General features: G+C 36.6%; 4 protein-coding genes across 5 annotated transcripts; 3 read left to right on the top strand and 1 right to left on the bottom strand.

The window, feature by feature from the left end:
- The first annotated feature begins 419 nt into the window (after nucleotides 1-419).
- On the top strand, nucleotides 420-2,088 carry LOC110373886 (ATP synthase subunit beta, mitochondrial). Its single transcript, XM_021331325.3, has one exon. It carries the CDS (start codon nucleotides 420-422, stop codon nucleotides 1,968-1,970), a length of 1,551 nt encoding a protein of 516 aa, XP_021187000.1. The 3' UTR covers nucleotides 1,971-2,088.
- Nucleotides 2,089-3,461: 1,373 nt separating this feature from the next.
- LOC110374329 (uncharacterized) lies at nucleotides 3,462-9,800 on the bottom strand. Of its 2 annotated transcripts, none has more exons than XM_021331999.3 (11): nucleotides 9,782-9,800; nucleotides 9,367-9,501; nucleotides 8,710-8,905; nucleotides 8,434-8,595; nucleotides 7,923-8,207; nucleotides 7,406-7,568; nucleotides 6,946-7,093; nucleotides 6,624-6,783; nucleotides 6,000-6,243; nucleotides 4,989-5,729; nucleotides 3,462-4,910 (listed from the first exon to the last, which is right to left on the bottom strand). In XM_021331999.3, the coding sequence occupies exons 3-11, from the start codon at nucleotides 8,896-8,898 to the stop codon at nucleotides 3,592-3,594; spliced, it is 3,411 nt and encodes a 1,136-aa protein (XP_021187674.3). In that variant the 5' UTR covers nucleotides 8,899-8,905; nucleotides 9,367-9,501; nucleotides 9,782-9,800; the 3' UTR covers nucleotides 3,462-3,591. The 2 variants fall into 2 exon arrangements, with proteins under 2 accessions (XP_021187674.3, XP_049694955.2); XM_049838998.2 differs by lacking the exon at nucleotides 9,782-9,800 and adding an exon at nucleotides 9,672-9,690.
- A 145-nt stretch (nucleotides 9,801-9,945) lies between these two features.
- On the top strand, nucleotides 9,946-14,356 carry Uba3 (Ubiquitin-like activating enzyme 3). Its single transcript, XM_021332825.3, has 6 exons — nucleotides 9,946-10,414; nucleotides 12,612-12,772; nucleotides 12,877-13,045; nucleotides 13,135-13,384; nucleotides 13,752-13,971; nucleotides 14,058-14,356. The coding sequence occupies exons 1-6, from the start codon at nucleotides 10,077-10,079 to the stop codon at nucleotides 14,270-14,272; spliced, it is 1,353 nt and encodes a 450-aa protein (XP_021188500.1). The 5' UTR covers nucleotides 9,946-10,076; the 3' UTR covers nucleotides 14,273-14,356.
- Nucleotides 14,357-14,888: 532 nt separating this feature from the next.
- Nucleotides 14,889-16,836, top strand: Twr (twisted bristles roughened eye). The gene is made up of 4 exons (XM_021332814.3): nucleotides 14,889-15,049; nucleotides 15,131-15,390; nucleotides 15,571-15,748; nucleotides 16,510-16,836. The coding sequence occupies exons 1-4, from the start codon at nucleotides 15,002-15,004 to the stop codon at nucleotides 16,558-16,560; spliced, it is 537 nt and encodes a 178-aa protein (XP_021188489.1). The 5' UTR covers nucleotides 14,889-15,001; the 3' UTR covers nucleotides 16,561-16,836.
- Nucleotides 16,837-23,383: the final 6,547 nt, after the last annotated feature.

Here is a 23,383-nt window from a genome sequence, read left to right as displayed (position 1 = left end):
TTCCACAAATTACGCATCTGCATTAAAAGATACCCGATGCCCTGGCACCTAATAGCCTGGTAAAGCTGACTGAGACACCAACTGCACTATCCCGGGCTGGGGACCATTACCAGTATAAAAAGCAGAGGATTTATTTAGATTTTACAGCTTAGAAAGAGTAGAAGTTTTTCCGGTAAGTTACTTCATTAATTTCACCAATTATTTGTAGTATAAGTCGAATATTAACTAATTAGTTACTGAAAAACACATTTATTTTAACTTTCGAGAACATAGCATAGACAATGCTATTACAATTTGACAACACTGGCCCGTTCAATATTGTTCACGTTTTGCTATTTCGTGTCTTGTCTATAGTATTTTTAAGGTTACATAATTTACGGGCGGCCTATTCGACGCCCAAGTGCATTAAATTATCAAAAATGTTGGGGGCTGTAAGTCGGGTTGGAAGCGGCCTTTTAGCCGTAAAGTCGGTAGCTGAGAAAACCCTAACAGAATGTGGCAAAATCGCGACTGTGTCGGCCATCAACAAAAGGGATTATGCAGCTAAAGCCGCCGCTGGCAAAGGGCAAGGTAAGGTAGTCGCTGTTATCGGTGCCGTAGTGGACGTTCAGTTCGAAGACAACCTGCCACCCATCCTAAATGCCCTCGAAGTACAAAACCGTCAACCCCGGCTGGTGCTGGAGGTGGCGCAGCACTTGGGAGAGAACACCGTCCGCACCATCGCTATGGACGGTACCGAGGGTCTGGTCCGCGGCCAGCCCGTACAGGACTGCGGCTCGCCCATCCGAATCCCCGTGGGCGCGGAGACCCTCGGCCGCATCATCAACGTCATCGGTGAGCCCATCGACGAGCGCGGCCCCATCCCCACTGACAAGACCGCCGCCATCCACGCCGAGGCGCCCGAGTTCGTAGACATGTCTGTCCAGCAGGAGATCCTCGTCACCGGCATCAAGGTCGTCGACCTGCTCGCCCCCTACGCCAAGGGAGGAAAGATCGGTCTGTTCGGTGGTGCTGGAGTCGGTAAGACTGTACTCATTATGGAGCTGATCAACAACGTCGCCAAGGCTCACGGTGGTTACTCCGTGTTCGCCGGAGTGGGCGAGCGTACCCGTGAGGGTAACGACTTGTACCAGGAAATGATTGAGTCTGGAGTCATCTCCCTGAAGGACAAGACCTCCAAGGTATCTCTTGTGTACGGTCAGATGAACGAGCCCCCCGGCGCGCGTGCCCGTGTCGCTCTGACTGGTCTGACCGTTGCTGAATACTTCCGTGATCAGGAGGGACAGGATGTGCTGCTGTTCATTGACAACATTTTCCGTTTCACCCAGGCTGGTTCTGAGGTGTCTGCCCTGCTGGGTCGTATCCCCTCTGCTGTAGGTTACCAACCCACCTTGGCCACTGACATGGGTACCATGCAGGAGCGTATTACCACCACCAAGAAGGGATCCATCACCTCTGTGCAGGCTATCTACGTGCCTGCTGATGACTTGACTGACCCTGCCCCAGCCACCACCTTCGCTCACTTGGACGCCACCACTGTACTGTCCCGTGCCATTGCTGAGCTGGGTATCTACCCTGCTGTGGACCCTCTTGACTCCACCTCCCGTATCATGGACCCCAACATCATTGGAGCTGAGCACTACAACGTTGCCCGTGGTGTCCAGAAGATCCTGCAGGACTACAAGTCACTCCAGGACATTATTGCTATCCTGGGTATGGATGAGTTGTCTGAAGAAGATAAGCTGACTGTGGCTCGTGCCCGTAAGATCCAGAGGTTCTTGTCTCAGCCTTTCCAGGTGGCTGAGGTGTTCACTGGACACGCTGGCAAACTGGTCCCCCTTGAGGAAACTATCAAGGGCTTCTCTAAAATCCTGCAGGGCGAGTATGATCATCTACCTGAAGTAGCATTCTACATGGTTGGACCCATTGAGGAAGTTGTGGCTAAGGCCGAAACCCTGGCTAAGTCGTAAATCACAGGGAGAGAGATGTTGAGGCAGGCACCATTATAAATCCGTAATCAGTTGTTGGCACATGTATGCATGAGGGAGTTATGTTATTTCTAAATAAACTTAGTGGAAAATAACATTATATCATGTTTTATTTACGTCCCCGTGTTTTAACTGTGTTACACGTATTTGAAGTACAGTCAGCAGCAAATCTAAGCAATTAAAACAGTCAAAATTATAAAACACCTGAACACAAATCTCTAATGCAAAAGCTGTCTTCTGTTGAGCGAGTTGAAATGTCCAGGTTAATTTGTTTTGATGTCGTAACGAGAGGAGATAGGAGATTTTATTATTCAGGTATTTTGCAATTTTCATTGTGGGGATGGACTTCTCTTGCCGACTGTACTAAGCTTCCAATACTACCGATACAATTTAACGAATAAAATTGAGTTTTGTTTTTAATACCTACTATAATATAAAAACAAAACTTAAAAGCATGTATTGCATTTTATATTCTAGGTTAGGTAGTAAGTTGCACCGATCTATAAGTCGATCAAATCCTTCCTTCTAGATATTTAATTGAAAAGCTATATTATTGCCATTCTATTTATGTACCTATTCTACAGTTTACCTACTACCTAACATTTTTTTTTAACACCGACCTTAACCTAAAAAACACGAATTGTACAGTTATGCAATAGTGGTACCTACCAAAATATTAAGAATCTTAACTAAATATGAAAACAATCGCAAAGTAGGTAGGTATATACCTGCTAAATCCCACGAATTTGATTATATAGGCAATATTATAGTTTGTAGAAATTGACCTACTTGCAAAATTCTACACCACCCTCACGGACTAAGAAAAATCTAGTACCTACCTACGGAAAAGGACGATCAAAGGACCATCCTTCACTATATGATAATAGCTAATAAACGGGTATCTATTTATAGTGTGATAAAATTCCAACATAAAGAGCACCTAAAAGCCTTCGAAGGTTAATATTATAGTAATCGGCTAGGTTAAATTACAAAAGTAAACCCACAGGACAACGTTTCTCTTCCTACCTACCCCCTACTCCTATAATAAGCTTTAGTTTTTCGATGTAGGTCAGTAAATAACTTGTCCTATAATAACTGAACACGGATGTAGAAGTCTTTATTGCGCCTATCTTAAATGAACATTGTCACATTATCAGCATTACAACACGACTTCATTAGGTAAGTACTTAATGAGTTAAATGCGAACTGAACCAAGGTCAAAAACAATAGCTAATAGAGGTATCTACTCTTCGAAAAGAAATACAAACTTCTTTTATCTAGGCTATTTCTGTACCAAATTTCATAAAAAGCGGTTTGAGGTTAATGCGCGAAATGTGATAAACCCAGAGGATAAACCGAATTAAGTACCTACAATGGTTGCGCCCGGGCGAAGTTCATAACTTGCACTAGGGACTTGAGATCTCGTAGTCATATTAGCTTTAATCTGAGATGGGATAAATAAAATCACGAAAATTCCTTATAGTAATGTAATTTGTTATTCTACCTAAAGCATATTGTAATAGGTACCTACTAATGGGTAAAACGAAATGTGCTTCGAAGCAAGAACAAAAATAAATGTTTCAATAATTTCTCACAACCATTCTTAAACGGTCGTATTAACAATTTCTGATGTGCTATTGTGAGTAACACATTCTTCAATACTGTCGTCGTGTATAATAGCACCATCGTCAACGGTACTTGATTCATCATTTACAATTTTGACATCCTCATTATCAGTCGAAGCACTCTCATCAGCATCGGTGGGTTCAGTGCTTGCGTCGAGTTTAGGCGGTTCTATAATAACGTCATCATCAACCTCAGCAGATTTTTTTACATTATCACCATCATTTACGGTTGAAGATTCAATTGGTGTTTCGGAAGACGCTGAAGTTAGTACTTCATTATTTTTATTAGATCCTTCAGTGATTGGTCTAGTTATAGCACAGTCAACTTTGGGAACTTTTACAACTACAACTTGATCCTGATCGTCTTTGGAGCTTCTTTTATTTGGATCCTTTAGTTTGATTGTTTGAAATTTAAGAGGTGTGTTTAACGTTTGTGTTCCGTCCTTATTTCTATTGATTGGCTTGATTACTAATATTTTAGTCTTCAAACCAGATTTTGTAAAATCTGTGATATTTTTATTTATTATGGGATTTTTCATAACTTCTAAACTTTGACGACGAAATTTAATTGGGACTACGGCAGGAAGGCTTTTTGGTTTTATTATTTCATTCAATTTACTTTTTGAACTGGTTTGTTCTTTAGATGAAACAGTCTTTTCATTTACTTCAATAACGGGTTTAACGTCATTTGTACTAGTTTCTTCAACAGGGGCTTTCTTAGGAATGACTTCTTTCACAGGACTAGCACTCTCTTTTGGATCCTCGTTATTGTCTTTTTTAGGAGAAATTTTATCACCCCTAGAAATAATCTTAGGCAACATAGGTCTCACAAATATATTTGGAGGTCTTGCCTCTTTTTGAGGATAAATGTTAGAGAAATCAGTTTTCATGTGTGCTCCAGCTTTCTCAACAGATTTCTTTGACATTGTGACTAGAGCTCCACAGCAATCTCTGTTAGCATTATCATAGTTTGTTTGAATTTCTTGCTGAACCTTTTTCTTGGTTTGACCTGATTTCGCTACCGCCATTGTTAAAGAATCTCTATATCCCTGTGCTTCCATCTTCAATAAGTTTGACAAATCATATTCAAAATCTGCATTTTTAGGTTTCGCTTTCCTTCTTACTGGTCTTCTAGATGCTACAGACGGCGCATTATCATTTGGTAATTGTCTTTTGGCATCAATATCATCCATGTCTGAAGAGTTTTCTTCAAAGTTCTTGATATTTGACGAAGTGTAGTTTTCCACGAGATTTATATTTTTATCAAGATTGATATCACCATCTTTGTCTTGATTAGCTGAAATGGGAAAATTTATGAAATTATTGAGGAATAAGAAAAAACATCAGATTTCAGTCCAACAAGGATTATACCTACCTTTAATCGCAAATTCTTTTCTTCGTTTTGCACCAGTTTTAGTCTGATAAATTTTTCGTTTTCTACTTATTCCTTCTAACCGGGTACTACTTGAAGAACTGTCATCTGATAATCGACTCGAATCACTGGAGCATCGACTAGGCCGCCTAGAATCAGGACTAGTTTCATTAGCTTCTGGCAATTCATCCACGGACTCACACAGTTCTAATGCTTCAGTACCATCAATAGCTTTTAAGGTACTAAAATAGAAGTCTTTATCACCTTTCAGCTTATGCACGACTTTGACATGCTCTGGTAGCTTTTCGAAATAATAATGTTTATAGTTACACAATTTGCAAGCATAACGCATCCATTTAATGTGATCGGCTACGTGATCATATAATTCTTGTATTTCACTAAATTGGCCATCACATCTTTTACAGATCAGTTTGTTCATGTCTACTTCCGATTGGATTCTTTGCTTATAAGCTGCGAGGTTACTTTTTTCTGCCTGATGTGCAAATGGTAATCTAATATTAAGTTTAGGTGCTTCTATTTTATTTATTTCAGGTTCTTTTTCTGGTGAATCTGTTGCATCGTTGGACTTTTGTTCATCGTCACTAACATCCATGGCTGCATCATCATCTCCATCTTTATCCTCTTCATCATCGCCGTCATCTTTGCTTTCTTCCACAATTTCTTTTTCTTCTTCTTTGCTTGCTTTAGACAACATTGGCGGATCTTCTTTGGGAAGTTTGTTTTCTGCAAAAAATATACATTTTAGTAATTAATATTCATATTATTTTTTTTGCGTAGGTACCACAAGTTTTTGACAAGGTCCTATAGTAGGCTTATAGCAAAGAACAATTATAATCGATTTGTTATAAGCGTCTACGTCACAAAATAACCCTCGTGCAAGATTTAAGACTCCTAGCACTTGTAGTTTCTGAGATTTCATGGTGAGAGAGAGTCAATGACCTTTCGCTATTATTATGTAAGTATAGAAGAATGGCAAACATAGCAGGCAATTACCATTAGCATCAGTAGTTTTGGCAGGCAAGTTCATATTAGGAATGTTGGCAGGTGGGCCTTTGTGGTAGTCTTTGCGGATTTGAATTTCGATCTTCTTAGTTTCTTGCGGCCTCCGCGAGAGGGCGCGGGAGCGCGGCTGGCACGTGTGCGTGTGTGCCGCCAGCGCCGCGCGACGCTCGAACGTGCGTCCGCAGCCGCCGCAGCGGGGCAGCTCACCGTCACCCTCCATGTTGTCCATCCACGCCTATAGAAGATAGGGAAATAATTTTTAAGTAAACAAGAAAAAAAGGTTACTTACGGATTGTTATAAGGGGGTATTGTTTGAAAGGGTTAATATTTTGCCGGCTCTTCTTAGGTCGGTTTTACACTTGAACGGTTTGCTCACTAGTAGCTTACGTAATTAGCTTGATATTTTAGTTAGTAATTTTTTAGAACTTACGGAAGTTGCGAATTGTTATGGAAGTAACTTACAAACGTAAAGCCGAAGTTACCTTGAGTTTCATTTGTAACTAGGAGCCCTATTCGTTATCAGAGATCAAGGCTTACAGCAAGTACAGATAGTATTATGTCCTGATGTAGGACAAATAAAAGGAGGAATTTTAAGATCTTTTGATTAACACTAACCTGATTTTCTTGTTCCAATCTTTCTTCTTCAGTAATTTTCTGAGCAGCTGCAGACTTCATGTTATTCTTACGTTTTTCATAGAAAGCGGGAGGATTGTTCATTTTGAAAGCTTTCGCTTGAATTGATTCCCTCAGTCTCCTGATTTGAGCTGCAGTTTTTCTGAAAATTTACATACCATTTTAAGAAATAAGTCTAAAGTGCGGGAAAATTATTTAAACTGAAGAACTTTAAATTACTTTACAGAACTTTACAAGCCTTCTGGCTAGTTAGCTTTTTATATTAGTATGTGTCAAAAATGGATATTGTATTAACTGAAATCACCTGTGTACTTTGAAAAGATGCCTGTATACACTCCAAGAAGTGGAAAATATCTCCAAGCAATCTGGACAAGGATAGACCAAGCGACTTTCAACATGTTTGTACTTCATATGGAATTTCAACGTCTTTTGAGTTGAGAACTGCATGTCACCTGAAACATACATTTTTGGATTAAATAATGATTCAAAAAATACAAGAAAAACATCTCTTTATTTAAGTTACATCATAATATATAAAAATGATTGAAACTTCTTCATTTGTAAACGGCTGAACAGATTTTGATAACATTTGGTAGTAATGTAGCTTATGCATCAGAATAACAAATAAACTACTTTTAAGTTGTACATATATAAGTTTTTTTTTTTCAATTAATGTAAATATATTTGTGAATAAACATTTTAAGCCTTTTTATCTGGGAAAAACCTCTAGCAGAGGCTAGTATTAAATAATAAGGTTTACTTACATATTTTACATTTGAGTACATTAGTGTTATCACTATTGTCATCATCATCACTTATTTGAATGACATTATCAACTTCTTCAGTAACAGAACTCTTTATTTTGAAATTGCCATCACTTTGTAACACAGCTATATCTCTTGATAGAATGTTGTCCAATTCATTTACCTAAAAATAGATTTAATGTAATCATTTTATTTAAAACATCATTACGTCTGTATAGTGGTTAGTATAATATCTTGGATTTGGGTCCTCGGTTTGATTTCTGGGGTATATGACTTATTTTATTAATCATTGCCATTTTAAAACAGGAGAGTATATTGGTATCTTAAATATACATTTAATGTACCTTTTAAAATGAAAAGCATTAAAATATGGCATATTATGTACCTAAAGCTACTTAAAATGCCATCCGTTCATATGAGTACCTACCTTAATTTGTACAGAGATGGTAGGCACAAAAATCGTTCTTTGAGAATAGTACCATTATTATTTATAATAAAATTTAAACAAAATACAAACCTGCACTTTCATGTTTTCCTTCTGCTTGTCTTCACATGACTGAACATTTTGGAACACGGCTACAGAACTGTTTGGTATCTTATGTAACTCAATTTGTTGATCCTGGTCATTATTTTCATAGACACCTTTATTTTTAGCAATTTTTTCTACAATTGCTGTCAAATCCTTTGTTAATGGTACCCGGTCATCAACCTCATCAGGTTCTTTATTTTCATTTTCAATAGCTTCCTTTAGAGAATCCTGATATCCTTGTTCCAAGTGTTTTATTTTCATAAGTTCTGTAATCTGTAATAAGAAAGGTGTACATGTAAGTATCGTATTATTACAGTCAAAAGGAGCTTGAAATTTTGTTTATTGGGTAGGAAGGGTAGATATATAGAAGGATAATCATAAAAAACACTTCTAACTTCCCCATATACTTTAATCTATAGGTAAGTAACTAATACAAGGGGGAATCCCATCACTGGTATAATATAGATATGTAATACATAAGATGTTTGGTATTACTTACCGTTGAAGTAGCATTGATAAAGTGGCTATGAATGCCAGAGTTGAACTTCTCCTTGCAATACACACGTTTATGAGATATGAAATTTGCTAAGCTTCTAAATATATTTCTACAGACTTTGCATTCATATAGTAAATCACACTCATTTGATAATAAGTCTTTGAGCTGAAAGAGTAAAAATATAAATTAATTGACATGAAATGTGTTGAAAATAAATAAATATTTTTTATGACGCAATTAGGTTCATAAAAATTAATTTGTGTCTATTTTTTTACTTACTTCTTCAGTAGCCAAGTCAAAAATTTTCCTTGCTTGGCCAAACCCTGTAATGCTAGTTTGAATAGGTTTTCTAAGCAAAGCAAAGTCTGTATCTTCTGCCTCTTCAGAAGTTTGGACTATTGTTTTTGAATTAGCCTTACTTCTATCTTCTTTACCTTTTGTTTTGGTATTCACCTTGTTACCAGCCATGCTGAACCTATAATGATAAGCACTATTATTAGGTAGATATGCATATGACGTGTTGTAAGCGAATATGTACGAAAATACGCAAAATGTTCGATTAAAAGTAACTTATCAGTAAATTACTGCCGAAAATTTCAAATTCATCTACCACGCATTTTATGTTGGCACCGTTTTGTATAACGCTGACCAACCATGTTGACAATGAAGTAACAGATAAACCTTTACATATAAATAAACCAATACATTCAACTTTAACCATACTATTATTTAACGATTTCCTCCAATATTGGGCCGAGGAACGTACTCATTCGTTCTATCTACTTCAAGCATGGTAATATCATATTCCACAGCCACCAAGACATTCGCCGTCTCTCCCTCAAATATACACAATAACATGAGATTTTATGCCACATAAAGATATTTAATTAACATAATAATCAATAAAGATTACGACACAGGTATTTATACACTTACAGTTACGAGTAAATCTTCACAACCGCAAACTTGAAAAACCTAGTCTTGCGACAACTGCACCTCCATCACGCCTCCATTTTCAACAAATGAATATCAGCTATAGTACGTAACTGAGTTCTCATGGCCATGAGTAAACTATAGCATGTAAAGGAAAAAAATATGAATAGAGTTTTTATGTAACATTTTTATTAATGATAAAATAAATAACACTATTATTTTTTATTGACATTACTCATGTTATTTGGTAAAAACAGCAATAATGGTTGTTTACAATAGTGGTATTTTCATTGATTAATTAAAGGTACCCCAGTTTCCATTCGAACGTTTCCCATTATCTACCGCTGCCAGGATTAGGGCGCCACTAAAGTATTTTTTGAAACTTGTTTTATAATGAAGATTTTAAAAGAGTACCTACCCACTTTAGCACGATGCCAAAATTTAATAAAATCTAGTTCTTTTGTTGCCCAGTTATTTTATTAAATGCTATACAAATTCTGATGACACTATTGTCATATATTTTACCTGTACATACAAGAAAGAAAATGCGGAAATGCGACTTCTGACATTGACATGAACTTAAATGTGACAGACAACAGACAGACGAGTTTATGTTGGGGTTTGTTGTAATCCATACCGGCTAGGGAATTTCTATTGTTTTATTTACCAAAAGGTCCTTTTTAGCAGTATCTAATTCGTATCTGCTTAGTATCATGGCATCCGGCGAGAGTCTAACATCTGATAATCAGCAAAGAAGATGGCATCATATAAGAAAACTTTTGGAACGATCTGGACCATTCTGCCATCCAGATTTTGAGCCTTCTCCAGAAATACTGGACTTCATTATGGATTCCTGTAAAGTGCTCATCGTGGGTGCGGGAGGCCTCGGCTGTGAATTACTCAAAGACTTGGCTTTGATGGGATTCAAAAAGCTTCATATTGTGGACATGGATACGATAGAACTGTCTAATTTAAATAGACAGTTCCTCTTTAGACGAAACGATATTGGATTATCAAAAGCTAAATGTGCCGTCGAATTTGTGAACAAAAGGTAAATATGGGCATACACACGGATAAGTCAAGTCAAATCATTTATTTCACTTAGGCTTTCACAAGCACTTATGAACGTCAAAAAATATAAATAAAGTTGATTCTAGTTGCCCATTGCCCATCTGGTACTCAGCTACATCCGGTTAGACTGGAAGCCGACCCCAACATAGTTTGGGAAAAAGGCTCGGAGGATGATGATTCTAGTTGCCCATTCCAAAAGTAGCTTCCTATGGAGAAGAACGGGCAAGAAACTCCATGGTTACTCTTTTTAAAAATAATAGGTATTACAGTTTGTATGTATTGATACATATTACAATAACATGCGAAGATCATGTAGAATCACAATAGACAAAGAATATGAGAATAAATAATAATAAAAAAAAGGTTAAAATGCTACATGGTGTTCACATTTACAAATCAGTTTATATTTTTGTACAAAGTTACAAACAAACAATCAAAAGAATAACACAATCTTACTAGCGGGTGTAATTTTAAATTCTCAATAATTTGATACTGTCAGTGCGTCCTATGGAGCAGGACCAGCATGTTTCCAAGCATTTTTATCTTGAATATAATCTTCTAATTTATAATATGCGTTTTTACAAAGTGTGGCTTTTATATGAGTTTTAAACCGCATGTCATTTAGTTCCAGAATGTTGTCTGGTATTTTATTATAACATTTGACACAATATCCCATGAAAGATGTATGTACTTTAGATAGTCTAAACTGCGGGATAGCTATTTTATTTTTATTTCGAGTGTTATAATTATGTCTATCACATATTTTATCAAACAAATGTAGGTTTTTCCTAACATACATGATATTTTCATATATAAATTGGCAAGGCACGGTCATAATATTAATGTTTTTAAACAGTTCCCTAAGAGATTCACGACCACGTAAGTTGTACTAGCTCTGACAGCTCGCTTTTGTAAGATAAATATGCATTCAATGTCAGCAGCTCGTCCCCACAGCAGAATGCCGTACGACATGATGCTGTGGAAGTAACTAAAATATACCAGTCTAGCTGTTTCTACGTCCGCTAGCTGCCTCATCTTTCTAATAGCATAGGCGGCCGAGCTAAGACGACCCGCAAGAGATGTTATGTGGGGTCCCCATTGTAGTTTTTTGTCAAGAGTGATTCCCAGGAAAACTGTCTGATTTATAAATTCTAGTTTTTGACTATTGAGTATTATGTCACATTCACTACTTTTTACATTTGGCAATGAAAATCGAATGCATTTCGTTTTTTTTTCATTAAGAGCCAAGTTATTTGCGTTGAACCAATTTTGGACCTGGATAATGGAATTGTTTACGTCGTCTAGGTTACGTCTACGCCGATCAATGTTAAAAATAAGAGAGGTATCATCGGCAAACAACACTATCCTAGGTTGATTATCAAATAGATAGGGCAAATCATTAATATAAACTAAAAAGAGGAACGGACCTAATATGGAACCTTGTGGTACGCCCATTGCCATCATTGAGCCCAGTGAATTTACGCCATTAACTTGAACTTTAAGTTGCCGATCGTTTAGATACGATTTTAATAACTGGAGGGATGTATCTTTGATTCCGTAATGCTCTAGCTTCTGCAAAAGCGTTTCGTGATTTACACAGTCAAACGCTTTTGAGAGATCGCAGAAAATTCCAATGGAGTCTTCAGCTTCCTCCCAAGCCTTAAAGATGTGCTTGATCAAAGTTACACCAGCATCAGTTGTACAGCGACCTTTGGTGAAACCGTATTGTTCGTTATTAAAAATGAAGTTTTTATTGAAATGGCGCAACATTTGTGCAAGCATCAACTTTTCGAATACCTTGCTGAGAACCGGTAAAACAGAAACGGGTCTATAGTTGTTTGATTCTTTGCTATTTCCCGATTTAAATAAAGGTACTACTTTACTGTGTTTCATTAGATCAGGAAACACGCCTTGGTCTACGCTAACATTAAAGATGTAAGCTAAATAGGGTGCAATAGTTTCAATAATTGACCTACACACCTTGACAGACATACCCCAAAGATCTTCTGTTGATTTTATTTTAAGATCTTTAAAGGCCTTAACAACAGCCTCGGGGCTGGTATGTTGAAATTTAAATACTGAACAGCATGGCTTTACATTTGTATAGCATGGCACACAATATACAGAAAACTCCTATCTTAATTACATGGCTACTAGTACAATCTGATTCTTTTCAGGGTACCAGGCTGTGAAGCGGTCGCCCATCATTGTCCAATTCAAGATCTAGATGAGGGATTTTACAGGCAGTTCCACATAGTTGTCTGTGGTCTTGATTCCATTGTTGCTAGACGCTGGTTGAATGGCATGCTGATGTCACTTTTGCAGTATAATGATGACAGTAAGCATAAACTAACATTTTTAGAATGCCATACTTTAGAACTACAGGCACCTATTAATGTGACAAAATAATTCAGAAATAAAAAAGCCTTTATTAATTTTCAGGAAGTTTAGACCAAAGCAGTGTTATTCCCCTGGTTGATGGAGGGACTGAGGGTTTCAAAGGCAATGCTAGAGTAATACTGCCTGGTATGAGTGCTTGTATCGAGTGCACTCTAGATCTGTATCCACCACAGAAAACTTTCCCACTTTGCACCATTGCTAATACGCCAAGGTATAAATTTTTGTATCTGTTTTGTCTCCCAGGACAGAAATTTCACTTTGGACACAAAATAATATTGTTTTTTTTTTTTTCATTTTCAGGTTGCCAGAACATTGCATTGAGTATGTGAAAGTCATTCAATGGGCTAAAGAGAACCCATGGGGTGCCAATACAGCTTTGGATGGTGATGATCCACAGCATGTAGCCTGGGTGTTTGAGAAGGCACAGGACAGGGCATTGAAGCATGGCATATCCAATGTCACCTATAGACTCACTCAGGGTGTCTTGAAAAATATTATACCTGCGGTTGCAAGTACCAATGCTGCAATTGCTGCTTGTTGTGCTACTGAGGTATGTTTGCAAGAAAGAATAATATTTAGAATGTAATTCTATTTTAATGTGCAACATTAAAAAAAAACCTTTGCCTTGATACAATCCCCACCGATAGCCATGTAGATGATTTTTTTAATACATAGTTATGATTTTTTATTTGTAAATAGTTTAAATATGTAATCTATATATATAAAAATGAAACCCGCTTTCCGTTGTCACAACATAACATGAAAACGGCTTGACCGATTTGGCTGAAAATTAGAGGGGAGGTAACTTAGACCCGGAAGAAGGTGTTTGTCACCATTCGGCTACGGGACGCGAGTGAAACCGCGGGGAAAAGCTAGTGTATATATTTAAAAAAACACAATATTCAACTTTCTTACAGGTTTTCAAATTGGCCTCATCATGCTGCACAAACATGAACAACTATATGGTGATGAACATGGCTGATGGTGTGTACACATACACATTCAATGCTGAGAGAAGACCTGACTGTGTTGCTTGCAGTAACACCACTAGAATTGTCGAAATTGACCCAGATGCGACTCTGCAAACAATCTATGACAAGCTCTGTGAAGATCCCGCATTTCTAATGAAGAGCCCAGGTTTTATAATCTTACAACATATAAAAACGGCGATAGTAGTTAAAAAGAGAATAAAACATAAAATAAAACAATTTTTATTTTTTCAGGTATAACTACAGTTATCAATGGCCGCAACAAGACTTTGTACATGTCGTCCATTAAAAGCATTGAAGAAAGAACCAGAGATAATTTGAAAAAGAAAATAACAGCGTTAGGACTGTACAATGGTGCTGATATTCTTGTTGCTGATATTACAACTCCCAACACTATTACAATAAAACTGAAGTTTCTGGAGAATCAAGATGTTGAAATGGGGCGATAAGAATATACTCCTTCAGCTGATGAAGAATTGAAATACTTAAATTATTTTATGCCTTGTATTCATGAATAAAGCTTTTCAGACTTCCTTTGTTCTTTTTCTTTACAGTCATCAGTGTCCTTACCAAATACCCACTACTTTGAAAATAATATATGTAGCCTATGTCCTATGTGTATGTGGCCTATGTTCTTTGGGGATAGTCTAGCTTTGCAATAGTTAAAGATGTTTTCAGTATCTGTTCAGTACTTTCAGAGCCTTTGTGATACAAATTAACAAAATCCTCTTCATTATATTATATTAGTATGAATAGGGGCATCAGTCCTCATTTCTAATATTCAAAATTCCGCGCCTTTTCCGCATAGTTTCTGTCATAAAGTACAGATAGTTTAGTAGATCTGTGGAGATGGCGGTGAGACTAGAGGTGAACTTTGTAATCCTTACATTTATCGGTAATGAGAACCACCGTAATAAAGTAATAATTATTGTGTTCTTTGATACTCTTTTAATATTGTTATTTAAATATATCGAAATTATTATTCAAGTTTTCAGATGGAATCAGAACTAGTTAAATATGTAATGAATGCTTAGGCGTGTCTAAAATTGTATCGATAAACGTTGTTTACTCTAAATATCTGACGTGGTGCTGTCGACAAGACGACAACAGGGAAAGGCGATAACCAAAAAATAAAATACCTTTCCTGTAGTTGTTAGAGAATATTTACAAAAACCAAAATGTTGGACAGCATATTCGATGATGTGAAGCGCATGAACAAACGGCAGGTAATGTTTCATTGAGAATTTGTAGAACTACGCCAGTATTTTACCGGCTGTTACTTTATGTTTGTGCCATTTATTTTTCAGTTCATCTACCAAGTATTAAGTTTTGGTATGATAGTTTCTTCAGCCCTTATGATATGGAAAGGACTTATGGTTGTAACTGGCAGTGAAAGCCCGATAGTTGTGGTGTTATCTGGTAGTATGGAACCTGCCTTCCACAGAGGTGATTTATTGTTTTTGACGAACTATCCTGAAGAACCCGTGCGTGTCGGAGAGATTGTTGTATTCAAAGTAGAGGGCCGCGACATTCCAATCGTTCACAGAGTTCTAAAGCTTCATGAAAAGTGAGTACTTTTGTTAAAAGTCAATATAAGTAAAGTAAGCATCTTTGCCTATGGTCATTTGTGAACTCAGTTATTTTCTCTGCTGTTCTTAGTATTATTCAGACAAATACGTGTACATATAGTTTATTATACTAGTGATCTATTGTGGTTTGTCTAAAGATTGATTGTTTAATGTTTCAGGAACAATGGTACAGTGAAGTTCTTGACTAAAGGTGACAACAACAGTGTTGATGACCGGGGCTTGTATGCTCAGGGACAGCTGTGGCTCACTAAGAAGGATGTAGTAGGTCGTGCAAGAGGTTTTCTGCCTTATGTCGGAATGGTCACAATTTATATGAATGAATATCCAAAGTTTAAGGTAAATGTTGACGTATTTATGAATTTGTTTCAAGTAATAGATGAAGCTTAGATTCAATGGGTAAATCAATATTTCTGTTCACCTAAAGGTGTTGTTGTTAGCAAACACAAATATTTTCCTTCAAATAATGGATGCAGAAGGATCCATCCTTAGATAAGTTTATCCTGTTTTATAGGGATCCTTCTTTCCTTAACATTATGATACATATGGCCATATGCCACTTCTAGCATTTGCAGAATTTGTGAGCATGCTGCAGGAATTGAAACGTGATAGTAAATATGTTATAGCTCAGTGCATCACATGATCAATTTATTTAATGCAATTTCAAAGATGGCAGACATAACATATGGTTTACTCTGAAGCCGCTGTACAAGTTACAATCAACAATCAACTAGGGCCATTTTTTCAATCATCAGTTAAGTTCTATATGAGAAACTAGCTTCTGTCAGCGGTTCCACCCGCATCCCATAGGAACCACGGCAAGAACCCGGATAAAAAGTAGCCTATAGCCTTCCTCGATAAATGGGCTATCTAACACTGAAAGAATTTTTCAAATCGGCCCAGTAGTTCTTGAGATTAGCGCGTTCAAACAAACAAACTCTTCAGCTTTATAATATTAGTATAGATTCATGTAACAGTCTGACATACTGTCGGAAAGCTGTCAAAATATCAAAACATATTCTTTATGCATGAAAAATCTGCCCTTAACAAAAGTAATTATTAGTTCAAGTCCTCACTTAAAATGTACATTTTTGTTGCAGTTTGCAGTGCTGGCATGCTTAGCAATGTACGTGTTGGTACACAGGGAGTGACAGCTCTAATTTGATCTGAAGTGTTGTTAAGATGGCCGTCTAAAGAGATGCATTTGGCTCTGTGGATGTATTTAATTTTATGATTAAATGAAAGTTCTCTCTAGTGTTACTTAAAGCCATTGTTTTACTTAATGCAACAATTTCAAGACTTATTTGGGGTTTTATTTAAGAAACTGTTATTATTTATTAGACATTTAGTTCAAATAAGAATCACTAACTAGTGTTAAAGTTGTTTGAAATAAGTGTAACAAAACAAGGATTAAAACAAGTGAAAAACAATAGCAACAGCTCTTTAATTTCAATGTGATAAAGGTTTAAAATTTGAATAACTGATAGTAAATTCTATAAAATTAAGTAGCTGTATGCTTAAATTTAATTATATATGTTTTAGTACAAAATAGGAGAACACTATGATTCATAACTAGATTTATAGAAATACTAATACTTGTTTGTAAAACCAGTTCTATAAATATTGAGGAAAAGCTTGAACTAAATTGAGTACCTATTCTTTTTCATAGTCATCCATCATATAACATTATGATTGCTAGATAGAGAACATACAAGAGTTTTACCATTTTCACTGCTGTTATTTGAATTAGTTAAATATGTCGATTTGACATATTTTCCATACAAAAGCTGTCAAAACTTTAAAAATATTACTCAGATAGAAGTTATTTGGCGATTGAAAAATCAGCCGTTGGACAATTTATGCAGAGACGTAATTAGTTTACTTTTTCTATGCATATTCCAGAGCAGCTGTTTTTCCGCGGTGTCACACGCATCGCGTGGGAACCACTGTCCGCCGAAATATAGTCTGTTATTCGAGGTTAATGTACCTTCTCAACAGTGAAAAAAATTTACAAATCGGTTCAGTAGTTGCAGAGCCAAACAAACAAAAAAAATTTTCCTCTTTATTATGTCTATAAGTAGATATCTGTTCTATCGTGAATGTGTCTAAGGAAGGAAACCCATTCGTTCACTTTAAAATCGCGTTAACATGGAAAGAAGTGCCTCTCGGTAGGTACAGCACTGAACTTAACATCTAACCATTGTGCTACAGTCCCTGCTTGCATTTTTAGCGCTGAAATTGCGTAAAGTTGACACTTGTTCGGCCGAATCATAGTGCCTCGTATTGTCCAATGAAGAAATCCGCAAATTGGGTATGCTCGTTAATTTTGCATGCTGCGATTAAAACATTACGAGCTATAGAAATCTATCTAATATCTAAGGCACGGGTGTATCACCACTATTAGACTCTGGGCTGCTTTGGAAAAATATCTTAGAACAAGCCAAAACCCACATAGTGATTTCGGCCCGACCCGGGAATCGACCCGACATTCCATGCATCATCCATCATGCTTGGCATGACGCTATTGCGATCTAGACCTACGGGCCGTTAAAAAGTGTTTCAAAGTATATAATAGGTAGGTAAGGTACCTAAATTATAGGAAACCGACTATTACATTGATGTTAAACCCAAATAATTAGAAAAGGACCTGCCTAATTACGTATTACCCTCGTAATATCTAGGTAGGTAGATATTATATATCTATTACATTAGTGTAAGCCCCCTGAAAGCTACCTATAGTTTTACCTAGGAACTACCTCAACTTTAACTAAAAAGATCTTTGAAAGTTACCTATACTTTCATGGCCTATCTCCGTCCTCATCTTGCGTATCCAGATAGACTTATGTAGGTACTTATCTATACGCTCACCTACCTACTTTTTATCGCTTGGTCATAATGATTTCAACTTATTTAAGTAGATTTAAGTTATAAGTGGGAATCTGACAAGAAAAAAGTGCGTTGAGAATCATAAGATTGATAGTTTTTTCATCCCGGGCCGACATTTGCTAGAAGCTGGTAATGATACGGACCACTGATCTGGTTTAAACCATCTTGAGTTGAAAAAGTGTTAAGTCATTACTCACTTATCTTCAGACACATCATTATAAATACCTTATGTGGGTAGCAATTTACAATCTGTTAGGTACCTACTTTTTCTTAAGATGTAGGTAGAATAAGAACATACGTAGAGAGAACCACAACATAGTCTTGGTCGAGTTGGGTAATCTTCTAGGATGGTTTGTAAGTCATCAAGTAAAGGTTTGTAAACCATAAGATACAATCATTTCAGAATTAGCATTTTTGCATACTGCACAGATTTGTAAATGCACCACAGTGGAATCATCATCATCAATCAATACCTATATCCTAAATAACCATAGTGTCATACTACAACGACCTGCTGTACCTATATAAAAACCTAGAATATCTCGAACAATTTCGTTCTTGAGTCGGTTTCGTTAAAGCTTAGTGCAAACACGTGCGGGCGTTTACGTGGATCCGTCGGGGCGTGTGAAAGTTCTTTGTAAAGAGCACCTTGTCGAATATCCAACCGTCTGCTCTACTTGCATTACCGGGAAACTAAATTACGAAGATATTTTAAATGTGTCCGTTCACAACTTTCAACTACATATTTACTACCTGATAAATTGAAATACGATACCAACGTACCTATAACGTGGTTTATAACAAAAAGTAAATATCTCATTTGCCGTATTTACTCACAATAATTAGACTAACATAAAATTATAATAATTTCCAAACCATTGACATTAGTTTCAACTATTCGGCCAAATGCTCGATCACATTGTCAATTTATTATTTATGGACAAATAGCTATTTTTTGTAAAAGAACATGATACACGAAAACATTAAATTACAGTATTCAACGATCATTACAAGTTCAACATAGCAGGGCCAAAATCAGCAGGTAGGTAACTTGTAGCTAGTCAATTTGAGTAAATAGAATTTTCCTTTTCCATTAGGTACCATTCGATGGCCACAAAAAGCGTAATGATAGGGATAGAAGGAAGGCAAAAGTGGGACAACATAGGTACCTAGGTGGAAGAAAAATGGGGTACCTACGCAACGATGAAGAACTATTAAATTCAAAGTTGCTTAGCTTATAAAGTTATAACTTACCTAGACAAAGGAAACAATAGAGACCGTTGCCTTTAGGACAGGTATCTACTGAATCATTTTGCAACAAACGAAAAACTCCAAACAATCTCACCAGCTAACACAGCGAATACAATCGAAAATTGATCATGATGCGACCACGAGTCTCGTTCACTGAATGATGAAAAATGACCGGCAGGGTAGTGAGCGGGAAATCGTGTTTCGAAAATGAAACGAACTGCCTGCATCCGTAGATTTGTTCAACATGAGCACGTACGGGTAGGTTGTGTGTACTGTGTACCTACTAGTTCAATCTGTGCAACTCTCTACTCGTCACTGGACGGCGCGATGATTTGATTGCCTTTCGAATTTCCATGTTTTGATCTCCTTATGAGTTGTTCGTGCGTGACTTTGTAGGTACATGTGTTTAGGCAGATTGACTGGAAATTTTTGATTTAAGTTTGAACATGATAATTTGCCTGTCTATCTAGGTATAGTACGTAGGTACCTAACATTTTTCTCTTGGGGTCTCAAGGGTCTGAATGTCCCTTCGAAAAAACACGCCACAAATTACACACAAAATTAAAAAAAGTCAACCAACCCAACCAAAATCATGATGTATGACTTAGTTAAACAAAACTACGCTATAAGGTCCAGACCAAAAACAAAATCGGCGCCATTTTTTTCAATATAAACGTCGTTGCGTTCAAAAATAACGCAGGTCATCATTTATTCGGATGGTCGATCCCCAGGCGGTGGCCGTATTCATAAACAAGTGCAGCGGAAGTTTGGCAGGGAAGTTTTTGTGTATTTACGGTGTCGCGCGCCCGACCCGCTGGTGCATCCCAATTCCCAATCCCTATCATACAACTACGTAGGTATGCACTTGGCAAACGTTACCAGAATTTGGCAGTAAAAATTGTCAATCGGTGTTACAATATGTATCTATCTTATCGGCTCGTAAAAATGTAGCCTGACTATGATTTAGCTTTGGTAATAGTCTGGAGATTTGGTGTTTCTTTCTGGGAGAAAACTTTTTTAGGTTTATGAAGAGCTAACTAGGTGCCTACCCGTAATTGAGGCTTTCAAACTCGGTTTGGAGTTGGGAGTATTTGTATGAACTTGAAAATTGCCCATTCAATTTACCTTAGTAATTTGTTTATGTTCCTAAAACAATAAGAACAATCTCTTAATTCTTATCTGTTTATCAGATCAGCCATTATTCCAGCATCTAATGTTGCGATATCTGTTTTCCCTCAACTGCTGTGGGATCCGATACCTAATTGGTACAAATTACTGTTCATTAGGTATTTAGGTTGGGACGCACCTATCATGGAAAGTGTAGCTCTATCTATGTTTCCTATTATCAAAACAACAAGTTCACTTTTGTAAGTGGGTACCTATAATATATTTACTACTACTTTTTAAAAATATAAAACAGTATCCATGTGTTAATCACCCAATAATTAACCAGCATTATCAAATAATATAAAAAGTGTTGAACTTTCTCATAGTCGGTCAAGAAACAAATTCAGAGCAAGAAAGCATATTTCCCCAGCGACGTTTTACAAAGTCAACAAGCTGTAACTTGGGAAATAAATAAGGGAGAGCAACGATTAATATTAAATATTTGCATTTTAAGTGTAATTCGCCTCAATGTGGTTTTCTAATCAATTTTTATCTTGTTAATAAAGAAACTTATTAACCGTCATGCCAAAAAGAAGGAGGATCTCAATTCATTTGAATCCTTTCTTTGTAGGTATGTTAATTGTTATTTATTTATTTTGCGTAGGTACTTCACCTATGTAAGCACATACTTAGGTACATGCAATTATCCTGAAAAGTAATAATGTCTTACAAGTTTAATAAAGTTATTTACAAAATGTTAGTACAACAGCCTAAGTTAATTTGCACCTGTGGACGTGTGGTCTGAACGAAAACAATAAACTAAAACTGTGTAATTACAAGAGCCACTTAGGTACAACATTTGACCGCTTCATTAAGTATGTGTCAAGCATTACAGCAACCATGGTGCGTTATGTTCCCCCAACACGAGACGAATGGCCTCTCTAATGGCTGCCATTTTGTTTCCTAAATGTTTAATATCAATAGTGCTCCTCATTCTTCCTCTGTGAGAGTTTTATTGTTCTTAGTTTTACTGCCATCGCCTTTATTATTGTAACTCTTGCAAAATTGTTTAGTTATCCCAAAGGAAACTACGAATCTGTTTTAAGTTTTCAAAATTGGTTCAAGGAAGGAGTAACTTCTTACTAAACCAATATCTCTTTATTTTTCTTTTGTTGCTTCGTACTTTTAATGTTACGTCAAAGACTACAACAGTGCTACTATTATCTGGCAAGTATTTAGGGTAGCGCGTTACGCTTCATTGGATGATCCTTGGCAAAGTGGGATGCGAAATACGTCGGGCAAAGCGTGCCGACGAGCTAATTAACCGACGCAAGCTGTGAGCAAGAAAAGCTGCCTTTAAACTCCTTCACTACAACTCTTAAGGCACCTTAATTCGCTTGCACAGAGTTCCGAATTAGCTGCTCTAACACTACTTGTACATACCTTCCGTCTTGCTGAATTCGAGGAATGTAGTGCACAGTGCAGTGTACAAACAGAATCTGTAGTTGCACACGACTGCACTTCATGCTCGTGACCCGCATATCATATCGCTGTTCTGTGCTTACAATCTTTAATTGCTGTTGCTACCTGCGCAGTTTATACAACAACTCAGGAACCTCTTAATTTAATGATAGATTTGTCAGATTTAACTACCTATATTTGACTTTTATTCTCTTGTCAAATGGGTCCGTCTGCTTTCTATGAAGGTCAGTTGTAACTGATTGATTGAGAAGGCTAACCGGTAGGTACAACTACACACAAACAAGGACTGAAATCATATTAGTATAATTTAGGAAGAGCAGGCAGGATAATAGTAGCTTCCTGTAAGCGGATGTAAAAGCAAACATTTGTTGAAATAACCAACGGCAAGTCTAGGAATTGATTAGATAGCGTTGTAATAGACTAAATTAGGAGAGGATTGAAGCTACAAAATGACTAGGAACCGAACATGATCCACAATATTGTATCGTATTTCAAGATAAATCAATTTCAGTGAACAACAACCACATTTATTAATCATCATTGTTGAATTCTGTGTGCATTAATTAACGCTTCGAATAACAATAGTGTTTGTGATTTAGTTAAATACCGTACAGTCATTATATTAAATACCACAAGGTTAATTGTATTATACTGTTACCGCACCGGAAGGATCACAACAAAAACAAAGTTTTTGCGTAGAATAAATGAAAGCTTCTAAACCGTCTATTTTTGGCTGTATCACAAATAAAACATGATGGCCAAACATTGCCGTTGCATAAAAATTTAAAACTTTTTTTGTTCGAATACCTATGATGGTTATTGAATGCAAAATGTTTTGTGTCTGAGCGTTAGTTTAGATTCGTAATGTGTAGCTACCTATTGAAACTATTTGTACAGATAGGTATGTATAGACTAGATCCTACAGTTTGTATAATTAAAGATCATTTATTTACCTCTACATATTTAGAACTTATCAAATCAGGAGTTCATTGATAACCACACCACCTAATCGCAGATGACAAAAGTTCCTATTTAATTTAAAAGGTCATCACCGGAATACTAATTCTCAGTTTGCCAAAGATTTTTTTATAATAATAATAAAATTCTTTATTCGAGTAACCAAGACTCAATAACGTTAGTATTACTTAGAACTATGTTAGTAACATTACAAAAACTATCTAATTAGGTTAAACATTATTTTTACTCGGACCACTCACACGGGTCACCGTTGCTTCATCCCATGCGAGA

Source organism: Helicoverpa armigera, chromosome 12 (genome assembly GCF_030705265.1).
Source record: "Helicoverpa armigera isolate CAAS_96S chromosome 12, ASM3070526v1, whole genome shotgun sequence".
Lineage (NCBI taxonomy): Eukaryota > Metazoa > Arthropoda > Insecta > Lepidoptera > Noctuidae > Helicoverpa > Helicoverpa armigera.
The sequence above is the reverse complement of the archived record's forward strand: the minus strand, read 5'-3'. Positions and strand labels throughout refer to the sequence as shown.

Excerpts from the sequence above, each read along its gene's own strand:
- Uba3 (XM_021332825.3), top strand. The coding sequence starts at position 10,077 with ATGGCATCCGGCGAGAGTCTAACATCTGATAATCAGCAAAGAAGATGG. Across the intron at positions 10,415-12,611 it reads GTCGAATTTGTGAACAAAAG|GGTACCAGGCTGTGAAGCGG; the intron begins GTAAATATGGGC and ends GATTCTTTTCAG. Across the intron at positions 12,773-12,876 it reads TTTGCAGTATAATGATGACA|GAAGTTTAGACCAAAGCAGT; the intron begins GTAAGCATAAAC and ends ATTAATTTTCAG.
- LOC110373886 (XM_021331325.3), top strand. The coding sequence starts at position 420 with ATGTTGGGGGCTGTAAGTCGGGTTGGAAGCGGCCTTTTAGCCGTAAAG.
- LOC110374329 (XM_021331999.3), bottom strand. The coding sequence starts at position 8,898 with ATGGCTGGTAACAAGGTGAATACCAAAACAAAAGGTAAAGAAGATAGA. Across the intron at positions 6,784-6,945 it reads CATCTTTTCAAAGTACACAG|AAAAACTGCAGCTCAAATCA; the intron begins GTGATTTCAGTT and ends GTAAATTTTCAG. Across the intron at positions 5,730-5,999 it reads CAAAACTACTGATGCTAATG|AAAACAAACTTCCCAAAGAA; the intron begins GTAATTGCCTGC and ends TATTTTTTGCAG.
- Twr (XM_021332814.3), top strand. The coding sequence starts at position 15,002 with ATGTTGGACAGCATATTCGATGATGTGAAGCGCATGAACAAACGGCAG. Across the intron at positions 15,391-15,570 it reads GTTCTAAAGCTTCATGAAAA|GAACAATGGTACAGTGAAGT; the intron begins GTGAGTACTTTT and ends TTAATGTTTCAG. Across the intron at positions 15,749-16,509 it reads ATGAATATCCAAAGTTTAAG|TTTGCAGTGCTGGCATGCTT; the intron begins GTAAATGTTGAC and ends TTTTTGTTGCAG.